The sequence below is a fragment of the Urocitellus parryii genome, chromosome 6 (genome assembly GCF_045843805.1).
Source record: "Urocitellus parryii isolate mUroPar1 chromosome 6, mUroPar1.hap1, whole genome shotgun sequence".
NCBI classification, from domain to species: Eukaryota; Metazoa; Chordata; class Mammalia; order Rodentia; family Sciuridae; genus Urocitellus; species Urocitellus parryii.
Window position 1 is genome coordinate 89,066,699 of NC_135536.1, and position 24,449 is coordinate 89,091,147.

Genomic DNA, 24,449 nt, shown 5'->3' on the forward strand with positions numbered 1-24,449 from the left:
TAAAGGACCATTCACCCTAATTGGTTCTACAAGCATTAATCACATAAGCATATAAAAAATGCTAATGACTTAAATGTAATTATAGAAATCAGTCATACAAACCTTGACAATGTGTAAAAACAGTAGCTAATAGAAGTGGAGAGGTGCAGCAAGTTTATAATGCCAATTTCCTTCTCTCATTATATGGAGTTCTTAGCTACTGCTAAGTTATGAAATTGAAGTTCATTTTATTTAGGATAATTGAGGTAACCACTAAAACTAAACAGAAATCATTAAAAGTAGTCACTTGGGGACTATGGCACTGATTATAGTGGAAGACTTTCTTTTTTCTTATAATTTTATATTTTACATGGTTATTATTCATTATGTAGTTAAAATGTAAAAAGTTTTCTCAGTTCATGAAATTTTAGACATTTAATAACCATATATTTTTTAAAAATTTTTAGATGTTGTTGGACCTCTCTTCCTCCCTCCCTCCTCCTCCTCTCTCTCTCTCTCTCTCTCTTTCAGAATTGAACCCAGTACCTCACACATACTAGGCAAGAGCTCTACCACTGAGCCACAACCCCAGCCCAACCATACATTTTTTTTTTTTTAGGTGTAATGGTGTACACTTTAAAAAAAAAAATTTAGTTGTAGTTGGACACAATATATTTATTTTTACGTAGTGCTGGGGATCGAACCCAGGGCCTAACCCATACTAGGCGAGCGCTCTACCACTGAGCCACAACCCTAGCCCCAGTGGTGCATACTTATAAGGAAGGCTTAGGAAGGAAGATTATGTTCAAGGCCAACCTCGGCAACTTAGTAAATCCTCAAAAATTAAAATAAAGCCAGGAACAGTGGCATGAGCCTATAAGCTCAGGAGCTTAGGAAGCTGAAGCAGGAGGTTTGTGAATTCAAAGCCAGCCTTAGCAACTTAGCAAAACCCTAAGCAACTTGGCAAGACCCTGTTTCTAAATAAAATATAAAAATGGGTTGGGGGGACTGGGATTGTGGCTCAGCGGTAGAATGCTTGCCTGGCACGGGCGAGTCCCGGGTTCCATCCTCAGCACCACATTAAAGGCATTGTGTTGTGTCCATCTACACCTAAAAAATAAAATTAAAAAAAAAAAATGGATTGGGGATGTGGCTTAGTGTTAAGCACCTCTGGGTTCAACCTCAGGCACCAAAAATATAAATGAATGAATGAATGAATGAATAAATGAACAAACAAATAAAGAATGAAAGAAAGAAAGAATAGCTGGGTGTTATGGCCCATGCCTGTGCTCCCAGCGGTTCAGGAGGCTGAGGTAGGAGAATTGTGAGTTCAAAGTCAGCTCATCAACGGTGAGGTGTTAAGCAACTCAGTGAGACTCTGTCTCTAAATAAAATACAAAATAGGGCTGGCAGTGTGACTCTGGTTGAGTGCCCCGTACTTCCCCCCACCACCTGCAAAAAAAAAAGACTGGTACGTAGCTCAGATTACTTGCCTAGCATGCTTGAGGTCAGGGATTCAATCCCCAGTTCTGCAATAAATAAATTAATAAGTAAACAAGTTTTTTGGAATGGTAATAGACTTAAAAGCTTACCTATAATTAATGACCCATTAATCCTTTGGTGTGAACAGAGGAGTACTAACATTATTGAACAGTCCATGCAGAACACCCTGTGCAGGCCATATCATTTTAGTTTTGCAGTCTTATATAATAAGGAAGCTTTTTTCTCTATTATACAAATGACCCTACTGAATTTGTAAGAGTTTAACTTGTTCTCAAAATCAGGTATATATATATAAGTAAACAATAGGGATTCATAGTTAAGTTTTTCTGACTTCAAAGTCCCTGTGTGTTTTCTAGTGTGTAAGGTGTGATTTCTGGAATTTTAATCACTTCTCCTTGTTGTATTCCCTTTTGAGCATCACTGTTACCACCTGTTTGTCCTTTGGTTTGTTGAAAAATACTGTTGGCTGTGTAAAGGCACTGTGCTTACCTGCTGTGACCAATACTAAGAGAAAGGATAAAACTTGGCATTTCAGCTTTCTTAGCCCACTCGAGTTTTGTTAAACATAGGACATATCCCTCCAAGTTATCTAAAAATGTAAGTAAAAGATCAGTAAAATTGATACCTGTAACCATATTGATTGGAAAAACGAGAACATACAAATTACCAATATTAGGAGTAGAGGTGACTTCATTATAGAAGTTAAAAAGAAGAACAAAGGACAACTCAGATGAAATAAACAAATTCTTTAAAGACTCAGAGGAATCCAATTCACCAAAGAACTAGATAATGGTTTAGTTTTATTAAAGAATTTTAATTTGTAATGAAAATCCTCAGTGTCAACTCATCAGTGGCTTCACTGATGAATTCTGTAAAACATTAAGGATTACATAATGCCATTATATATGTTCCATAGAAAGGTCTTGTTCTATGAGACCAGTATTACCCATAGACTCAGTAGAGAAAAAGACATTACAAGAAAACTGTGGACCAGTATCCCTTAGGAACATAGATACAAAAAGAAAAAAAAAAAACAAAAAAAACTCCTAAGTAAAATTTTAGCATATCAAATCCAACAATATGCTTAAATATGCTTAAAGGATAATCATGCTAATAGACTTACCAGGAAATTAAGACATTTTTTAGACTTTTTTTTTTTTTTTTTTTTTTAAGGATGATTGAGGTAGCCACTAAAACACAATAGTTAAAAAGTCGTCACTATGGAGCTGTGATACTGGGTATGGTAGAAGACTTATTTTCAATACGTATTAAGATTTTTTGGTCCAAAATTGCTTTAACATTTGAAAATCTGTCAATGTAGTTTTGTTTTCTTATTTCTTTATTTCTTTATGGTGCTGAGGATTGAACCCAGTGCCTCACACATTCCAGGCAAGTGCGTAGGCTACCACTGAGCCACAGCCTCAACCCTGTAGTTTTCTTTCTTTCTTTCTTTTTTAAAAATATATATTTATTTATTTATTTTTTAGTTGTAGTTGGACACAACCTTTAGTTTAATTATTTATTTTTATGTGGTGCTAAGGATCGAACCCAGGACCTCGCCCATGCTAGGCAAGCGCTGTACCTCTGAGTCACAAACCCAGCCCCTGTAGTTTTCTTTTTCTTTCTTTTTTTGTTCTGGGGATTGAACCCAGGAGTACTTAAACACTGGAGCACATCCCCACCCCATCACCTGCTTTAAGTTTTTTATTTTGGGACAGGGTCTGGCTAAGTTGCCTAGGCTATCCTAAAACTTGTGATCCTCCTAACTCAGCCTCCTGAGTTGCTGGGATTACACTACTGCACTGGGTTAAATAATTTTTCATTGTCACAAAAAACTTGTGATCCTCCTAACTCAGCCTCCTGAGTTGCTGGGATTACACTACTGCACTGGGTTAAATAATTTTTCATTGTCACAATAAACTATAAAATAAAGGCTATATAATTGTCTCAACAGATTTATATATAAATATACATATATGTGTGTATGTTTTAGTTGTAGTTGGACACAATATCTCTATTTTGTTTATTTATTTATTTGATATATACATATATATATATGTTGTAGTTGGGCACAATACCTTTGTTTTGTTTATTTTTTATGTGGTACTGAGGATCAAACCCAGTGCCTGGCACGAGCTAGGCAAGTGCTCTACCACTGAGCTATAACAATAGATATTTTTGAAGAAATGACAAAATCCAATCTTTTAAAAATTCTGAGTACTTCAGGAATAGAAAGCAGGTTTCTCAATCTGATGAGTCCATCTATGAAAAACTTTATACAGTTGAAATATTAATAGTGAAAAGATTGAGTGCTTTCTCCCAAATATTGGGAATGGAGGAAGAATGTGTGGTTTCATCACTAAGAACTGTGTACAGTCACTTGTGTGTGTAGTTCCAGTAACCAGTAACCAGAATGCTTTGGCAGGAGGGCTACTTGAGCCCAGTAGATTGAGAAGACTAGTCTGAGTAACAAAGCAAAGCTGTGTTTCAAAAAAACAGAAACAACACAATCCCCAAAACAACAGACTGAAGATCCCAGCCAGTGTGGTAAGGATTAAAGAAAGACATCCAATGTGATAAGGAAAAATTAAAATTGGCTTTGTTTATAGATAGGAAGATCCTGATCAGTGTATAAAACAGCCAGTAAAATCATTAGTTAAGATTGTGTAGCACACATAGTCAGTATACAACATATAAGCAACAAACAACGAGCAATTGAAATTTTTAAAAATACAACTTACAATAACATCCAAAGAAATGAAATAGTTAAGGATAAATTTGACAAAAAATGCATATGATGCATATTCTGAGAACTTTGTTTCATTCCTATCTATGTTCACTCTTGTGCCTAAAATAGATAGTAGATATTCGATAAATATTTGATTAATAGATGAATAAATTAAGGTACATGGGGAGGTTTTTAGGGATCATCTATTTGACTATTATTTTGAGTTACTGTCTTTGTGAGGGAATAAATTTTGTTTGGCATTGCTTCAGTGATGAACTTCTGTTGCCTAAAGCACTTAAAATCTTAATCTTATTTTTTGTTAAGCTATATGTGAAACAGAGCCTGAGCAGCCTGTTCGACATTACCCATTGTGGGTGAAAGTAGAAGGTGAAGTAGATCCGGAGCCAGTTTATATCCCAACACCCTCAGTCATTGAGCCTATGAAACCATTATTGTTGCCTCAGCCAGAAGTATTATCTACTACTGTGAAAGGCAAACTGCTCACTGGAATTAAACCTTCACGGGCATATACTCCCAAGCCCAATCCTGTGGTAAGTGCGCCTGGAGTTTCTTTTCTTTCCTTTTTTTTGCAAGTTACAAAAGTCATTTGTAGAAGTGATAGATTTCAACCAGATTTTCGGTTTATATTCTGTGAGCAATTTTTGCTTTTTAATGGGTTTGTAAGACATTGTCTTTTTTTGTTTAATCATTTTTTTATTGCTGAAACTTTTTAAATGTCATAAAAATAGAAATGAATCAGTGATTCTTAAAGATAGGCATGTTTTTCTTCAAGAAGTTCATGGAAAGCTGGGCTTTTTACATGACTTGCAAAGTCTTTTAAAGGTACTGTTATTCCAGTAGTATAAACTATTGTGTAATTGAGACACAAAATGCTAGAAAATGTAGAAAAATATTAAGAAAAGCATTTTAAAAGCAAATTTTTAAATAGTAATAAAAGTTCAGATTTAAAGTAACAGTTGATATATTGTGTATCTGTGAAGATGGATAGGGAAAAGTAAGACTTCCCAGTCCACTCATTTGAAAAAGAATCCTCTACAGTGCAACACAATATAACACAGCATACATGGTTTCTGTACCAGTGGTGGTCTAAAACTTTGTTACTGGTCTGTGATGAAATAAATATAAGAACAAATCTTTGAGCCATGCATGCCTTTAATCCCAATGACTCAGGAGACTGAGGCAGTAGAATTGCCATTTGAGATCAGCCTCAGTAACTTAGACCCTCACTCAAAATAAAAAGGGCTGAGAATGTGGCTCATTGTTAAAGTACCCTTGAATACAATCCCCAATTCCAAAGGGGGAAAACAAACAACTTCTACAGCAAGTTGATTAAGGTTAATCTATTATATTGAAAAATTTGAGCTTGCAGTAATTTTACATGTCTTTTATTTATTTTAATTTTAGTTGGACACAATACTTTTATTTTCTCTATTTATTTTTATGTGATGCTGAGGATTGAACCCAAGTGGTAGGCGAGCGCTCTACCTCTGAGCCACAACCCCAGCCCATAATGTCTTTTATTTTTCTATTTTTTGGGGGGTAGGGTAGGGTGGACACTGAGGATTGAACACAGGGCACTCAACCATTGAGCCACATCCACAGCCCTATTTTGTATTTTATTTAGAGATGGGGTCTCTCTGAGTTGCTTAGTACCTCACTATTGCTGAGGCTGGCTTTGAACTGATCCTCCTGCCTCACCTCCTGAGCTGCTGGGATTATAGGCATGCCCAGCTCTAGTAATTTGTTTTATTGTACTCTATCAGTCTGTGTTTGACTGGTGATTAACAAATGTGTATTTTAGCACAGATGACTTGAGAAGCACTGCTCTGGTGTAATCTGAAATTTCCTGATACTGAATGAAATCTTTCTGATTGCCCCAAGATTTAGCACATACAAACTGTACTTACACTGTTTAATTTTAAAGCTTGCATTTAAAAATTTCAGCTGATGGAATGGAAACACAGATTGAATATTTGTCTTCATTTAGAGTATAGGAGACTTTTTTTCACTATTGTATCAGATGTTTTGATATATAAAACTTGCAGATAAGGGAAGAGGACAAAGATCCAGTCTATTTGTACTTTGAAAGTATGATGACTTGTGCCCGCGTTCGAGTATATGAACGAAAAAAAGAGGAACACAAACAACCATCCTTGTCTCCATCCTTGTCTCCATCACTTCAGCAGCAGAACTCATGTCATTCTAGTCCTGGGAACCATAGTTCAAAGGTGATTACTTGTTACACAATTGTTTTTAAACTTTTAATTCCTTGTTGCTGGTATTAGAACTTGAATTACTATCAGAATGATTAGAATTTTCATGCTACAAGAATAATTAATGTACTCAAGACTTACATGACATGTAAATTAATTTATTTTTCTCCATACTTTGGTGTTCTATACCTTAGGGTTACTAAAAGTATTATTTTTCTGACCTTGGAGTAAATAAAACACAACACAAATACTTCTGGGTTTAATTAAATTATTTATCTGTAATTAGTAAGATTTATGTCTTCCCACACTGATGAATTTTTTAAGTAACTGAAGCTTGTTCTGTTAAACCTAAAATATTTTCCTTCTTCACTAGAGTAACTGTAGAGTACAATGCACATGACAACGATGATTTCGATGATGTTTTTTTGTTTTGTTTTGTTTTGTTTTTGGTGGTGGTGGTGCTGGCAATTAAATCCAGGGCCTCAAAGGAGCTATACCACTGAGCAATATTCCCAGGCCCTGATAATTTTATCTTGATGACAGTCATTATTAAAAACATTAGAACAAGACTACTTGTTTTTTTTTTCCCAGGATTCTATATGATAGTAATGTAGTTGTGTGTTCAGTTGGGAAGCTGTTTTAGTCAGCTTTTTCACTAAAGGATCTGACCAGAACAATTATAAAGAAGGAAAAGTTTATATGAGGGCTCATGGTTTCAGAGGTCTTAATTCATAGAAGGCTGCCTCCATTTCTCAGAGCTTGAGATGAGTTGAATATCATGGTGGATGTGTGGCAGAGGGAAGCAGCTCACATCATGGTCAAGAAGCAGAGAGAACTCCACTTGCCAGATATAAATATATGCCCTAAACCCCACTTCCACCAGGCACACCCTACCACTTCAGTTACCACTCAGTTAATCCCTCTCAGAGGATTAATTCACTGAGTGGGTTAAGATTCTCACAACCCAATCATTTCTCCCCTGAACCACCTTGCATTGTCTCACATATAAGTATTTCTGTGTTATTTCCTTCCTTAGGAACCTGATTCTGAACAGCAACCCTTAAAACAACTCATTTGTGACTTGGAGGATGATTCTGATAAATCACAAGGTCAGAATCTTAATAGTTACTGGTAATTATATATGTCTGGATTATATAATGGCAGAAAACCAAAACTAGCAATCCAGAGTATGTCACTTACCCTTTTTCTGGTTTCTGCCAAAAATAGAGATTAATAAGTAAGCATCTTATTTTTTGTTTGTTTGTTTTTTGTTTTGTTTAATAATTCTCAAAAATAAAATTTATTCATATTGATGTGGTATGTTATGAGAGACTTTTAGAGATGAGGTCAGTGAAAATTTTTTTTTTTTTTAGCTCTCCTTACCAAACCTTAGCAGTATTGGCATTATGTCACCATGGATAGAAATATATTGGGGAGTTGAATGATATCTTTCTGATTGCCCCATGATTTAGCACGTCAGAGCATGTTTCAGAGCAAACTTGCAAGTATTTTTGTTTTGCCCAATGAATAGCAGAGTAGTAACCTAAGCCAAATAATCAACCTTGGTTATAGGTCTTGCTTTGTTTGCAAGCTAGCACTTCTTAGATAATAGTTAAGGCCTCTTAGAGTAATGTTAAGGGAACTTCCTTTTTATCAGAGGATAGTGAAGACAATTTTGTGAGATCTTTCTTCTTTCTGGAAAACTCCCAAATTACGAATGTTAAACTTACATATTAGGTTACCCCTGGAAAGTATATGGGAATAGAACATTAAGAAATTGTTGAAGATCTTTTAAAAGTCCAGTAGTACAGAATTGCTGTAATTCAGAAAAATTTTTCAATTTTTTATCAGAAAAGAGCTGGAAATCTTCCTGCAATGAAGGGGAATCCTCTTCTACCTCTTATGTGCATCAAAGGTCACCTGGTGGTCCCACCAAACTGATAGAGATCATCTCAGACTGCAACTGGGAGGAAGATCGAAACAAGATTTTGAGCATCTTATCCCAGCACATCAATAGCAACATGCCACAATCACTTAAGGTGGGCAGCTTCATCATTGAGTTGGCTTCTCAACGAAAGAGCCGGGGTGAGAAGAACCCTCCTGTTTATTCTTCTCGTGTCAAAATCTCTATGCCATCATGTCAAGATCAAGATGATATGGCTGATAAATCTGGATCAGAGACTCCTGGTGGTCCATTGTCCCCTGGGAAAATGGATGATATCTCTCCTGTGCAGACAGATGCTCTGGATTCAGTGAGGGAGAGATTACATGGAGGCAAAGGTCTGCCTTTTTATGCAGGGCTTTCTCCTGCAGGGAAGCTTGTGGCCTATAAGCGTAAACCCAGTTCAAGCACATCTGGGCTTATCCAGGTGAGAATTATCTTTAATCTGGACATAGCACCTTTTTGTATTTAGGTGACATCTTACTTTTTTTCAGAGCCCTTACTGGGCCTTAAGTCCTTTACCTTCACATTTCCTGGTAACTGGGTAACAAAATTATTATCCCTTTTTCTAATAGGTCAGTTAGATGCATACCTACAGTGAATTTTTGGAACATTTATACACAGAAACAGAGCCTTGTATTATTAGATTTTTCTTTCTATTCTTTTCAAAAAGATATTCTTAAACTTTATTGTGTAGACTCCAGTGATATTTTGAGAACCAAAGATAGGAATTTAATCTAGTTTTTAAAATTTATTATTAGCATACAGCTTTCAATACGAATCTCTTGTTTAGAATGTTAAGTCTAGTAAAGGGAAGATGATGAATGACTTTCAGACAGGCAGTTGACAGTATATATTTAGAAACTTGGAGATATTTTATCTTGTTTTTGTGGTGCTAGGGATTGAATTTGGTGCTCTGTCTGTGAGTCATGTCCCTATTCCTGGGGAAAATTTTAATTTATGAGAAATTCAAATACATAGAATTAAAAAAAATGAGTCATATATTTTTCTTTGATTTGTGAGGTTTTATCAGTGTAGTCACTTTAGGACAAATATATGTATCCTTGCTGTTCAGTAATTCATGAAGAATAAATTTGTAAAATTATACCAACATCTAGGAAATCCTTGGAAAGAGAAGTTCCAAATGAAAATGTTAGTCATTGTCAAGGTTTTCTTCTTGCTCAGTGGTATAAAATATATTTTTATAAGGGTAGAAAATGTATGCAAGTGTCCCATGTTATTGCTAAGGTTACTCAACTTTGGACTAAAGACTGCTCCATTAATATATAACTGGTCTACTTTAAAAAAAAAATTATTGTAGTTTACTCTTGCTGGTGCTATGTCATTGCTTCTGTTGGTATTTCTTAAACTCTTAATGATGGAGAGAATGATATTTCTCTTTTCATTTATTGATTGATACTTTGGGAATAGTGACTTAACTGAGATTTCTAATAAGACTCCCTGAAATATAGGCATAGAGATTTTGTGTTCTCTCCTGATCAGGACTTCCAAAGCCACCATAGAGTGTCATTTGCCTAAGCAGTCAAGCAGTTTATAATATATGTTGAGCATCCTTAACCCAAAAAATGTAAAATTCAAAATGATTCAAGAGCCAAAACTTTTTGAGCATTGACATGACCCCACAAATAGAAAATTCCATACCTGACCTCATGTTGTAAGAGGGCAAACATACTAAAAATATTGTATAAAATTAATTACCTTCAGACTGTGAACACAGTTTAAGGTGTATATGGAGCATAAGTCAATTTTTATTTAGATTTCGGTTTCATCCCCAAGATATCTCATTACATATATATGCAAATATTTTAAAGTCTAAATTTCAAAAACACTCCTAGTAGTCACTAGCATTTTGGATAAGGAATATTTAATCTATGTAGACTTTGGGGAAGCTGCTGAGTAGTCTTAAGCAGTCCCAACAGAATAGGCAGGACTGTCTGACCTAGATGCCACATAGCCTAAAAATCTGTACTAAAGTTTACTTTGGGATGGAGAGATCATGTTTTTTTGTACTAAACTTGGATATTCCTGATCTCTCTGGGAATAATCACAATTTACCTAAGTAGCAAAGAGTAGTTTTATTTTGCATCTTGGAAGATAGAATAGTTTGCTGTAGCTATCCTCCTTACTAACTTCCTATTAAGAGAGTAGATTCTACCTCAGTCCACCCTCTGTGCACCACTTTTTTCTTTTTTTGGTACCAGAGGCACTTAGCCACTGAGCCATATCCCTGCCCTTTTTATTTTGAGACAGGTTCTCACTAGTTAGTTAGGGCCTCACTAAGTTGGTGAGGCTGGCTTTGAACTTGGAATCCTCCTGCTTCAGCCTCCTGAGTCACTGTAATTACAGTGTATGCCACTGTGTCCTGACCCCACTTGATAAAAAGAAGTCATAGAAAAGGTTATTTCCTCTAGAATCACCAGTAATATGACCTAGAGAACATGGGTAAGAAAAATGGGAGTTTTTTGTTTTCTTTCCTTTAAAATAAAAAAGGGCCAGACATGGTGGCATATGCCTGTAATTCCAGCAGCTAGGGAGGCTGAGGCAGAAGGATCGCAAGTTCAAAGCCAGCCTCAGCAACTTAGCGAGTTCCTAAGCAACTTAGCAAGACTGTTGTCTCAAAAATAAAAAGTTCTATGTATGTAACTCGGTGGTAAAGTGCCTCTGAGTTAATCCCCCAGTTCCGAAAAGAAAAGAAATAAAAATTTTAAAAAAGGAAAGAAGCAAAAAACAAAACAAAACAAAAAAAACAAAACCCACTATATCTCTGTCGAAGATGGGCAGTGTAATCAACTCAGCAGAGAAAATCTGTGCCATATTTGGTTTGTTGGTTTACCATGTCTGATAGTTTTCTGACTGGGTCTAGAGTTACATTGAGTTTTTACCAGCATTTGTTTTGAGCCCATATTTTGTCTAAAATATGAAGACAACATCTTCAAATTTGAGCCTTTTGATAACCAAAAACTGAAGTGTCTTTGTAGCTTAGGTTATTGTAACAGTGGTTGTCATAACAACTTAAAGTAGATTTATCATATATATTTCAAATATAAAGGATGCTGGAAAAGACCCTTATTTCAGGGCCTCATTATTCTTCTCTGGTCAAAGAGAGGATTCTGTGGAAGACAGAATTTTTGCTGATGATTGTTAACCATTTTTGCTGATGATTGTTAATAGCTTAATTAATATTTTAAATTAAAATGAAACAATTGCATGATTCTTCGGACACATTCCTGTGACTTTCCAATATCTAGGATGCAGAAGTGATGAGTTTCTAAGATTCTCTGTTTCTGTACTACAAAATGAAGAAAATGGAATTAGTTCTGAATACCAGATAATGGCATTTTTCTACTCCCTATTACTCAGATTGTCCTGAATAGAAAAAGCCCACTTCTTTTTTTCCCCTTCACATCTGAAAAGTAGACTTTTAAAACCTTGTAAAAATGAAACCCCTGTCAAGGGAGAAGAGTTAGCAAGAGAATTTTATCTTTACAGAATTTCTCTTTGCCACTTGTTTCAGGTTAATGGTAAGAGTTACCCGCAGGCTAAGTTGCTATTGGGACAGATGGGGGCATTGCATCCAGCCAATAGGCTAGCTGCTTATATCACAGGCAGGTTGCGACCCTCAGTCCTGGACCTCTCAACCCTCAGTACTGTCATCTCCAAGGTAGCATCCAATGCCAAGGTGGCTGCATCCAGGAAACCACGTACCCTGTTGCCTTCTACATCCAACTCCAAAACGACACCCTCCTCTGGCACTACCACAAATCGTCCTGGGAAGAATCCGAAGGCATTTGTCCCAGCAAAAAGGCCAATTGGTAAGTTGGAGAGTACATATAGCTTGGAAAGGATTATAACTTAGTGCTTGATCAGTTATTACAGGTGTGAAGACTGTTAAAATTAGAAAAGGACAGGATTTGGCATAATTATTATTGATGTCTGTGTTACCTGAATCTTTTTTTTTTTTTTTTTTGTAAACTCTTCTCATGGCTTATGATTCTAGATGAATTAGAGTCTAGTTACTAGTTACTGTTAGAATTATTTTTGAGTCTTCTACATATTAATATAGAAAAGACATGATTTAATTTTTTAAAAAATATTTTCTCTAGTATTTTTCCTGTAAGGACGAGGGGTTTTGGCATCAATCAAATTCATGTTCCTTGATCTTAAGATTTCAAGAAGCTAGAAAAATTAGAGAGTTGGGTTAGTATAGGCTCAGAGTAGAAAGTTTTTTTTTATAAAACATGGTTTTCAAAATGTTACATTGTTCCATACATCCCTGTTTTGTGAACCTTTATTTTGCTCAACATTTCATTTCTAGAGTATGTAATAAATTGCCTTCTAGAAGCACTTGTTTTAGCATTTAGAGAATCAACAGTTGCTTTGTTGAATTCTTCTTTCTGTTGTTTCAAATCTATTTAGGAATGTTAAGTAAAAGTGTCAATTGTTTGTCTTCATTCTTATTCCTCTAACAGGAAATTGAAATATCTGGCTGAAGGCTGGAGTTGTGTGAAGATAGAGGATAGGCATTGTATGCCTTAAAAAGAACCTATTTTACCTCCTTTAAAAAAACAACTTTAATTGTGATTTTAAAACAACAACAACAACAACAACAACAAAAATGCAGCCCTGTCCTGCACTCTGTTGAAAAAATATCTATGCATTTTAAGAATATGCAATACTTAACTGTCTTATTCATAAGAGACAGCCTTAAAGAGGTGGAGGTGCTGGTATAGGAGGAAGTGGTGGAAATAAGTTTTAAAATTAGGATTAGGCAAAAAATCCTCTTCTTACTTTCTGTTTTAGGTGGTGAAGTTTTACTGCTGTATTGTCTTTTTAGTGTCCTGACGAATTGAATATTTTGCATAGCCAGAGAATTTTAATAGGAACACTCAGTTTTAATCCCTTTCTTGTTGGAATTATATGCCATTGTTTTGGATTGAGGGAAGTGTTTTGATTTCTGTGGGTGGAAATTGGCACATATAATACAGGTAGGTAGTACCTGTAAGAAATTGACCCAGTGGTGCACAATTAATGTTGATAAGCACAGTCACTAGGAGGGTAAAATAAGAGAACTGAAGATTTTTGACCTGCAAATTTTTATTTGCAGCGGCTCGACCCTCTCCTGGTGGTGTGTTCACACAGTTTGTGATGAGTAAAGTTGGAGCCTTGCAGCAGAAGATACCTGGAGTTAGCACACCCCAACCCCTGACAGGGCCACAGAAGTTCAGTATCAGACCTTCTCCAGTAATGGTCGTCACACCTGTGGTTTCTTCTGAGCCAGTTCAGGTGTGCAGTCCCGTGACTGCTGCTGTCACTACTTCCACCCCTCAAGTGTTTTTAGAGAATGTTACTGCTGTGACATCTATGACTGCTATTTCTGACGTGGGAACTAAAGAAACTACTTATTCTTCTGGTGCCACCACTGCAGGGGTTATTGAGGTCTCTGAAACTAATACCAGCACCCCTGTAACATCTACCCAGTCTACAGCCACTGTGAACCTTACCAAAACTACTGGGATAACTACCCCTGTGGCTTCAGTTACTTTTCCTAAGTCTTTGGTAGCATCTCCTCCAACCATAACTCTTCCTGTTGCTTCCACTGCCTCCACCTCCATAGTCATGGTGACCACAGCTGCGTCTTCCTCCATGGTGACCACACCTACTTCATCTCTGGGCTCTGTTCCTATTATACTCTCAGGAATTAATGGGAGTCCACCAGTGAGCCAGAGACCAGGTAAGGCCTAATTATTACTAGTTGCTTAACTGTATAGTTGTTTATGTAATTTTGCAGCTGGGGATAGGATCTTTCTGTCTGTCTGTCATCTGTCTCAGGATAACCATGTAGGTGTTTTCTGCTATGAAATTTGAGTGTATTTCTGAAAATATTTGCATTCTGCAAAACTGAACATTTTAAAATAATAGAGCTCATGGTTAATGCAGTTAGATCACTGAAAATATATAATTTTGTAAGCAAAACATTGCAAAAACAACTTATTCCTTGGGAGATAATCAGTAGAACTTAGTGGGCCTGCAGGTTGCCTCAGGAGATAACAAAAAAACTCTTGAAAAACATTAGAATAGAAATGCTGGCTGAAGGACACCGAAATAATGTAGATGAGAGTAGAGCTCTGAGCCACTAGAGCAGTCATTAAGGTGAACATGGGAGAAATTACAACCTATTATGTGACATGCTGAGATCTAGGGGTACATATCCTTAAGAAGGAAACCATATGTACAGGTGCTCTTTTTTGGGGTGTGTGTGTGCTGCATTTTAATTTAAAAAACCGAAATGAAAGGGCTTCTGCCTATTCTTTATCCAAGCTGAGGGCTTTTTTTTTTCTTTTTTGAAGATTAAAATCTACTCTTGCTGGGTGTGGTGACACATGCCTATAAATTCCAGCAACTTAGGAGGCTGAGATAGAAGGATTGAAAGTTTTGAGACCAGCCTCAGCAATTTAACAGAGCCCTAAGCAACTTAGCAAGACCCTGTCTCAAAATAAAAAGGGATGAGGATTTGGCTTATGCACACTTGAATATACTCCTGCTATTCTAGCTCTTTTTGCCTAGCAAAAATCATTTTTATTTATTTTATGTGGCTCTGAGGATCGAACTCTGTGCTTCATGTGTGCCAGGCAAGCGCTCAACCACTGAGCTACAACCCCAGCCCTCATATTTTAAATTCTCAACTTCTTAGTTAAAATTTTCCTCTTGTTGGCTTAGGTTAAACAAATTCATAATAGGAATATTGCTTTGGTATATTTTATATCCAAATGCAACTACATAAAGTAAGTGATTCTTTTAGTCTATTCAGAGAAGAATTAATGTATACAAAAATGAGAAACTTTGCAGAATTCAAGGGAAATAACTACCCAGTATCAGTATATTGCTCTGAGTCCCATTTGTACTATTTTTTAATATTTATTTATTTATTTTACTTTTTGGTTGACACAATGTCTTTATTTTATATTTATGTGGTGCTGAGGATTGAACCCAGTGCCTCATGCATACTAGGCGAACACTCTACCACAGAGCCACAACCCCAGCCCCCCCTTTGTACTATTTTAAAAATTATTGTTTTAATTAACTACTTTTTAATTTAAATGTGTTTTTAAGAGAGAAAACTGAGTGGAAGCCAATGTTACTTGCCAAAAGACAGGTTGACCTCATAAACAAGTAGTAAATAAAATATATTAATAAATTTGAATATTTACTGTATGTTCTGTGCTTGTGGCATCTCTTTCTGTTGATGAAGAGAGCTAGAAAATACTGAAGTCATTTTTTAAAGATAAAATATCTAAGATTGTGGGGCTGTGGCTCAGTGGTAGTGCACTTATCTGGCATGTGTGAAGCACTGGATTCAGTTCTCAGCACCACATATAAATAAATAAAGGTCTATCAACAACTTAAAAAAATCCAAGACTGATACTTTCTTATGTATATAATCAAAAGATTAAAATTGAAATGGGAATGGCTTTTCTATCAGTGTGATACAGTGTTACTTTATATTCATATATCACTTAAAATATTTTGTTGAATACCACTTAAAGAAATAGTGATTCTATTTTATTTTTTGGTACTGGGAATTGAACTTAGGAGCACTTAACCACTGAGCCACTTCCCCAGCCCAAAATAGTGATGTTAATAAATTTTCTTATCTCTTCTATAAATACAGAGAACTCAGGTAACTGCTAGTTCTAAGGAAGTGGACATTTTATTCTCAGTTCATAAAGAGCATATCAAGTTGGATATTTTGATTGTCTGTTTTTTTCGTTTGACTTATGTTTTTCTTTCCCTGCTCCTCACCAACATTTAAGTAAATTATCACATTTTCAGTGGGTATAAGAAAGATTGCTTTCATTCTCTCAATTGAGGTAATTTAGGTTTTGAATCACTCTAAAAATAAATTTGAAAAGTTTGAGAAATTGTGTTAACATTTTCTTAATTCATGTAAGATAGGTGAATGTTTTTTGTTTAAATTGCACAGTATTATTTTCATGAACAAACTGGTCTTTGTTTTATTTCATTTTTAGAATAGTCCTAGATTTTTTTGTGTTACAATTTATCATCTAAATGTTATGAGCATGGGGCCAGGTGTGGTGTTGCACACCTATAATCCCAGTGGCTCAGGAGACTGAATCAGGAAGATCACAAGGTCAAAGCTGGACCCAGCAACTTAGGAAGGCCCTAAGCAACTCAGAGTGACACTGTCTCTAAATAAAATATTAAAAAGGGAAAGGCTGAGGATGTGGCTCAGTGGTTGAATGTCCCTGGGTTTACTCCTTAGTACAAAAAAGTTATTAATATGATTTTCTCTTAGAAATTTAATGTTTTGTGTGGACACAATGCATATCTGATAGAAAATCACATTAAGCCAGAAATTTTGGGGTTTAATTTTTTTCCTTTATTGACAAGACTATTAAATTTTTTACAAATTTATAAAACAAAGTCAAATAAGTTCACCAATTTGAATGATATCATTTGTTTTAAAACTGTCTTTTCTCTCCTCTTGTCAGGCTTTATTTATCTCTCACTTTTTTTCTTTTTTTAATTTTTTTTTTTTAGTTTAGATGGACACAGTACCTTTCATTTTATTTATTTTTATGTGGTGCTAAGGATTGTACCCAGGGTCTCAAAAGTGCTAGGTGAGCACTCTACCACTGAGCTATGATCCCAGCCTTTACTCTTTGATGTCTTTTAATTTAACATGAATCCAAATTTAGGGGCATACCCTGGTTGTCATTAGGCAAAAGCAATATCTCTATAAAAGTACCTCTTGACAGTTAATGCTTTTTTTTTTTTTTTTTAATCATTCTGGGTTCTCTTGGGGGGAGGTGATAGGGATTGAACTCAGGGCCTTGTGCACATAAGGCAAGCACTCTACCAACAGAGCTATATCTCCAGCCTTTTAATCATTCTGAATGCAAAACACTACAATGTCTGGTTAGTTACTTGAGTTTAAAACAAATTCCTCTCAGCCATAAAGAGTGTATTATAGAGGGACAAGATTTTTCCAATTTTATAATTCAAATTAGAAGTTGCTTGTAGCATTGTCAGATCCTGTATTTGTTGTCATAGCTTTTTTCCTTCATATGTTGAGGAGAATTCTGATATTATGTGTCTGTTTTGTTTTTTAGAAAGTGCCCCTCAAATTCCAGTGGCTACTCCACAGATCTCTCCTAACACAGTGAAACGTACTGGACCACGATTGTTGTTGATTCCAGTACAGCAGGGTTCTCCTACGCTTAGACCTGTCCCAAACCCACAACTTCAGGGACATCGGATGGTCTTGCAGCCTGTAAGGAGTCCAAGTGGAATGAACTTGTTCAGGCATCCCAATGGGCAGATTGTCCAGCTCCTGCCTTTGCATCAGATTCGAGGCTCTAATACCCAGCCCAGTTTACAGCCTGTCATGTTTCGGAACCCAGGTATAAAGTTAGAGATCTTTCTAATGAATTTTTCTTTCGGTAAATCAGTTGGCTATATGATTTATTACTATACCAGGATTATTCTTAATCTCTTAGAGTCACATGTCCAAAAAAGAAAAACACCAGTGAATTATTGAGATGGGCAGTCATGATTTAAATTTTCTTTTTCTTTCTTTCAGGGTCTGTGATGGGAATCCGGTTACCTGCTCCTTCCAAACCTTCTGAGACTCCACCAACTTCCAGTTCATCCTCTGCTTTCTCTGTTATGAATCCTGTAATTCAGGCTGTTGGGTCTTCTCCAGCAGTGAATGTTATCACTCAAGCACCATCATTGCTTTCCTCTGGACCTAGTTTTGTCTCTCAGGCTGGCACATTGACCCTGAGGATTTCTCCTCCCGAACCACAAAGTTTTGCAAGTAAATCAGGCTCTGAAACCAAAATTACCTATAGCTCAGGAGGGCAGCCTGTTGGTACAGCCAGTCTTATTCCTCTCCAGTCTGGTAGTTTTGCCTTGTTACAGCTCCCAGGACAAAAGCCTGTTCCTAGCTCCATTCTTCAGCATGTTGCTTCCCTTCAAATGAAGAAGGAATTCCAGAATATAGATCAAAAAGATGAAATGAACTCTATAAAAAAAGAGAAGGAAACTAGGAAAACTCTACAGTCAGAAGGAGAAGCTACAGACCCAGAGGCTAATAAACAAAATTCAGGAACTATTGCCTCAGAGGAAACTCTGAATATTTCCTTGGAAGATGGGGGTGATGGTTTGGATGAAGATTCTCTTACAGAAGAAGGTCCCACAACTGTCAAACCTTCTAAACTCTCCTATATCGCTGGGTCACGCACAGATGAAGACTATAAAAATATTAATGAAGAGAGTGGGACTAGAAATCATAGTAGTTCTAAAGAAAAACTGTCTCTTCTAGAAGTTAGGACGATTTCTGAAAAAGCCAATATTATGACAGTACAAAATGTAAATAAAGTACAGCTACAGAACTGTGCTGTGAAGGTGGAACAGCAGAAGGGATTCGACAATCCAGAGGAAAAACTAAATGAGTTTCCAGTCATCTCTAAGGAAGAAAGTAAACTTGAATTGTCAGGGAGCAAAATTACTATGGAGCAGCAGTCTAATCCACGGGCCAAGGAGAAGGAATGTGGAGACTCTAGGGAGAAGGACAGTATTAGGGAAAAATGGAGAAAACACCTGAAGGGCCCTTTGACCCGGAATTATGTGGGAACTTTGCAAGAATGTAAGGAGGAGACAGATGAGTTGTTAATTAGAGAAGCAAAGCCATGTCAAGAGAATTCAGATGTATTTCAAGAACAGGGGATCTCTGACTTACTTGGAAAAAGTGAAACTACTGGGAATGCCAGAGTTTTAAAAACTGAATGTGATTCTTGGAGTATGATTTCTAATCCTGCAGCCTTCTCCATTGTTCCTAGGAGAGCTACAAAAGGAAGCAAAGGGAATGGACACTTTCAGGGTCACTTATTGCTACCAGGAGAACAGATACAACCAAAGCAAGAGAAGAAGGGTGGGAGAAAAAGTACTGGCTTTACTGTTTTGGATTTGGAAGAAGAGGATGAAGAAGATGAGAATGAGAAAACCGATGATTCTATTGATGAAATTGTGGATGTTGTTTCTGACTACCAGAGTGAGGATGTTGATGATGTAGAAAAGGTGGTGAGCCCATTTTTGTTGTGACTGAAACCTCAAGGATTTAAATGATTTATTAGAGACAGTAGCTTTTCCAGAAGATCAATAAGACCTAATACATTCATTTGGATGCCTAGGTTTAGATCATTATTAACAGCCCTGTAGCTTTTAGGATGTATCAGACAGGCAACATTTATTGGGCTTATCCTTTGACATTTGTCTGTTTTTTTATGGTAAGGGTAGCTTGAACTTTTGGGGTATAAATGCTTGAGAATCCCTAGTAGCTTTAAAAGGAATGTTTTGAAACCACTACACCCATTTGATCTCCGTAGTTTCTTTGACATTTGCTACATGGAGTGATTCTAACTTATCTGTTAGATATAATATGTAAGAAACAGAATGAATGGGTGACCTTTGAACTGGAGGATAACCCTGTCTGCTTTCATTTAGAATGAAGTTTTTGTTTTGGAGAAAAACTGAAAAATACCATCTAATATTTTAACGTAATTCTGCCTTAAATTGCCTTTTAATTATCCTCTGAATACTTAGTTTCCAGAATTTATATTTTAGACTTTAATTATAATCCTTTGTAATATGACTTTTATAATTGATTATTAAAAATTTCCTGAAGCATTTTTATAGGCCTCCTACTTAGGGGTGTATTAACTGAACTAAGTAATTGTGAGTCAGGTGTGATACAAAGCAGGAGTTAGAAAAGCTTTTTCTGTGAAGAGCCAGATAGTAAATATTTTAGATTTTGCAGGCTGGTTGGCTCAGCTGCTGTTGTAGTGTGGTAGCAGCCACAAACAATACATATGTTAATGACTGTGGCTTTGTTCCAGTAAGTCAGGCTTTGATTTGCCAAATTCTGATATAGGGTCTGATTTAAACATGAGACCATAGACAATCTATGGGGTGCCCTGAAATTCAAACAATCTCCCTCTTTTAGGGAGCAGATGACATAGCCCTCTGTACCGATTATCATGTGGTTGATTGTTTCAGAATCTCACTTCCTTAAGATTCATTCAGCACCTGAATTGTTTGGTCTTACTTTGTTAATCCCTAATGACCTTATGCAGATAAAATATAACAAAAAGGTTAGTATTTTAAAACTCTAAAATGTTTAAATATTTTAATGTTCCTGGTTCATTATTTTTGAACCTCAGTTGTCTGATTTATAAGTGAGGATCTAGTTCTAAAATTGAATGATTCTATATGCATTTGCCTTATAATTTTCTTTGTAATCCTTTTCAAGGTTATATATCTAGAAATCTGAATTCATTGAGTTTAAAAGTTATATTGCAGATCTTACAGTGCTTTTTGTGATCTCCTGTTATAATCAATCCAGAGAAAAATCAGACCAAAAAAATAGTTCAACTTTAAAACTATTGCTAGTTGAAGAATTGATTTTAATCGAGTCAGTTCTTTAGAGTGCCATAATTGCAAGGAGATACTGCTTGAAGGTGCAAGTTGGGAATTTCATAGATAATTTACACAGATTTTTTAAAAAGTAAGAACAGTATTTTAAATGATCCCCAAAATCTAAATTCTATATCATTTTTATGTACATGCCCCATGCTTAAGTTATCTTTATGCTTGTTATTAGAATTAGATTGAAATGCTGTGAGCAAAGCTCTGAATAGCCACTTTAATGAAGTACTGGGTACTTTTTTTTTTGGAAAGTCTACAGTTGAAACTATGCCGTAGGCAGACATTTTTCAGTCTAAATATCACAAAGCATATATACCTGTAATATTAACTAAAAATTCTGTTGGGATGCTGTTCATTTTGCTTCCTAGAATTAATGTTTATATACACTGTTTAATGTATATTGTTTAAGTTGTACTTAAATTGGGGTGGGAACAAAAGATAGTTTGTATTTAGTGTCTATTGATCTTACAAAACCTATAATTTGGGGGTAAGTAATTTTTCCAAAAAGTCTATAAACATACAGAGATGGTTGGGATGTTGTCTCTTTCTGGTACAGTGTGAGTATATATAAGAGATAATGTATTTCTTATTTAGTTTGTGGCATAGTAAACACTACTTTTAAAGGTTGGACTTAAAAATATCTGCTTGTCCCATATATTCATATAACTTTAGTGTTATAAACAGTGAATTTTTATGATAGATGCATATTGGTAAATGCTTACTTGATTGACTTCTTCTTTGGTATAAGGAACCACAACAATCCTGGGTTTCTTTTGAAATCTGAAATTCCTTAAGAGTTCTCATTCTGTGGAGACTTTGAATATTGTCTGGGTTGTATTCTGTACCATATCTGCCTTGTGTGTGTTGATTTATTGGCATCTGATATGGTGTTAGTCATGAAACCCACTTAGGAAAGAGTTCTCCTCCTCCTTCTCCATCCTTCTTTTTTCTCATTCTTTTTCCTCCTTCTTTTTCCTCTTTATCCTCCAGGCCTCTTCTCTCCTTTTTCCTCCTCATTGGAACCCAGGGCCTTGTGCATGCTATTCAGTGTTCTACCACTGAGCTATACCCCCAATTCCCAAATAGAATTTTGTTCTTTCCAGATTCCTCCTTTCCAAATTTTATTTCACTGGCGTTTGATCTTAAGATTTAGGAAACCATAGCCAGGCACAGTGGTACTACCTGTAACCCCAGCTACTCAGGAAGCTGAGGCAGAAGGATCACAAGTTTAAGGTCAGCCTTGGCGACATAGTAAGATCCTATCTTAAAAAGGGCTGGGGATGTATCATAGTGATAGAGTGTCCTGGGGTTCAACCCTCAACACTCCTACCCACCAAAAAAAAGGCAAGGGGGTGGATTTGGGAAAGCCTTAATGAAGCCATACCTGAATTTTATTCTCTAGAGGTAACATTGAAGCATTAATGCATCCCATTGGGAACTCTCTTTAGCTTCAGAATTAATGATGTCTGTTTAATATATATCTGTGAGTTTTGTAGTTCTTGGTGGTTAACTCTAATCATATGTTGTCTGACTTAATTCTTTTTTTTTTATGATTAACAAGTTTACAATTATCAAATACTCCAGTGTTAAGATCAGTGTTTGGTAGTAGTTGATTTTATAAAGTGAGCATGCAGTTGGAAAGTTTAGGTGTGGGTGCACCTCAATACTTTATTTACTGTTGAAATGATGTTTTTCAGAATAACTGTGTAGAATACGTTGAGGATGATGAGGAACAAGTGGACATTGAGACTATAGAAGAGCTCTCAGAGGAAATTAATGTTACCCACAAGAAGACCACTGTAGTTCACACACAGTCATTCAAACAGCCGTAAGTCTTAATTTATCTTTGAGTTATAATTGTTGTTCCTGTTATAATTGTTGTTACTTTGTAATCAGAAAAAACTTGTATGTTCTTTTTAGGACATCTAGGTAACTGACCTGGTTCCTTTATTCTTCTAGCTTTTTTTCTGAGTAGTATAGATGAAAAGAGAAACTGTGATTAGGAGCTGATTCGATTGCCTTGGTTATTGTTTGGAGGCAGGGTATAAATGTCAATAATAGATGCTTTTGGAGAGTGATAGACTGGTGTTAAAATACTAGTTTTGAAGTGTTGAATAATACATGTAACTAGCATAATAACTGACACAGTGGACTACTCAACAAATGTTATTTATCTTTTAAGAATAAGGCATTAAATTCTAAATTTGTTTATTTTACTAGTCAAACAGGTGAGTTACAGGTATGAAAATTTTCCTGCCTCTTCGGCTGATAAAATGAAAATACGGAGGATATGAGGACTTGCTCAGGAATATTTCCTTTTCTGTTTTAGTAAACTTTGTATTGATTAGGGACTGGGATATGAGAGAGAAGGGAAGGAAGATACGACTTCTTGTTTTCTGCTAGACCTTGTACTTCTCCTGTTACATATGAAGTAGCAATGATCTGAGAAAGTAACTCTTCATCCCTACTGATGCTGAAAAAGTCTGAGGAATAGAAGGTAGGACTAGTAATTATCTTTACACCAGAACTATTTGCAGGCTACTTCAGTTACCTACTGGTTAAGCATGAAAGAGTTTTGAGTCTCTTAACTGAATTAGACTTAATAAGCTAAACAGTATTGTTGAATTAATAAAGCATGTTTTAAAACTGAGTTCTTAAATAGTAACAAACAAAATCTAAAACATAACCATTTACACGAGTAACAGGAAAAAGAAAGTTTCCTTGGAATATATCTAATAAAAGCTGTGTAAGACTTTTATAAAATCATACTAAAAGACTTTAAATAATAATTCAGTCAATAGTGAGAAACCATATTAGTGGGTTAGAATAATAAAGGACCAAGCATAACCAATACAGAAAGAGCACAAACTATAAAGGAATAGATTGAAACTAAAGATTTAAGAGCCATGTTTAGTGTTCCTGAGGCCCTGAGTTCAGTCCCCAACCCTGCCCCCCACCTCAAAAAAAAAAAAAATAAAGATTTAATTTTTAAGTCTAATTAAATGTAAAACTTTAGCCGGGCACAGTGGCATTGGAGGCTAAAGCAGGAGGATGGAGAATTCAAAGCCAGCCTCAGCAATTTAGGAGGCTCTAAGCAACTCAGTGAGACCCTGTCTCTAAATAAAACATTAAAAAAGGCAGAGGGCTGGGCCTCAGTTGTAAAGTGCCCCTGGGTTCAATCCCTGGTACCCCCCCCCCCAAAAAAAAACCCTCAAAATTCTCATTGAAAACAATGAGAAGGCAAGCTTAGTCTATAAGTATTTGTAGTACATAAAACTGACAAAGGGTTATTAGTATTAGGATATTAAAAATTTGTTACCAGTCTATTAGAAAAAGATAATTCAGGGCTGGGGGTGTGGTTCAGTGGCACACTACTTGCCTAGCATGTGCAGGGCCCTGGGTTTGATCTCCAGCACTGCAAAAACAAAATATGATTCAATAGAAAAATATGGATATCACAAGCTGAAAGCTTACAGAAGAGGAAACCTAAAAGGCCAGTAAGCATGTACAGATTTGTTCATCTTCACAAGACATT

General features: G+C 36.0%; 1 protein-coding gene across 3 annotated transcripts in view; it reads left to right on the plus strand.

The window, feature by feature from the left end:
• The window catches only part of Mga (MAX dimerization protein MGA), a 129,357-nt gene that overhangs the window by 94,856 nt on the left and 10,052 nt on the right, over positions 1-24,449 (plus strand). The window contains exons 10-18 of one of the 3 annotated variants that reach the window (XM_026390625.2): positions 4,535-4,761; positions 6,277-6,459; positions 7,481-7,553; positions 8,296-8,813; positions 11,922-12,219; positions 13,512-14,138; positions 17,539-17,829; positions 18,009-19,507; positions 22,612-22,742. In XM_026390625.2, the coding sequence (XP_026246410.1) occupies positions 4,535-4,761; positions 6,277-6,459; positions 7,481-7,553; positions 8,296-8,813; positions 11,922-12,219; positions 13,512-14,138; positions 17,539-17,829; positions 18,009-19,507; positions 22,612-22,742 (3,847 nt within the window). Of the gene's footprint in view, positions 1-4,534; positions 4,762-6,276; positions 6,460-7,480; positions 7,554-8,295; positions 8,814-11,921; positions 12,220-13,511; positions 14,139-17,538; positions 17,830-18,008; positions 19,508-22,611; positions 22,743-24,449 lie in introns of those variants that run through there. The other 2 variants (XM_077800306.1, XM_077800307.1) reach the window with 2 other exon arrangements.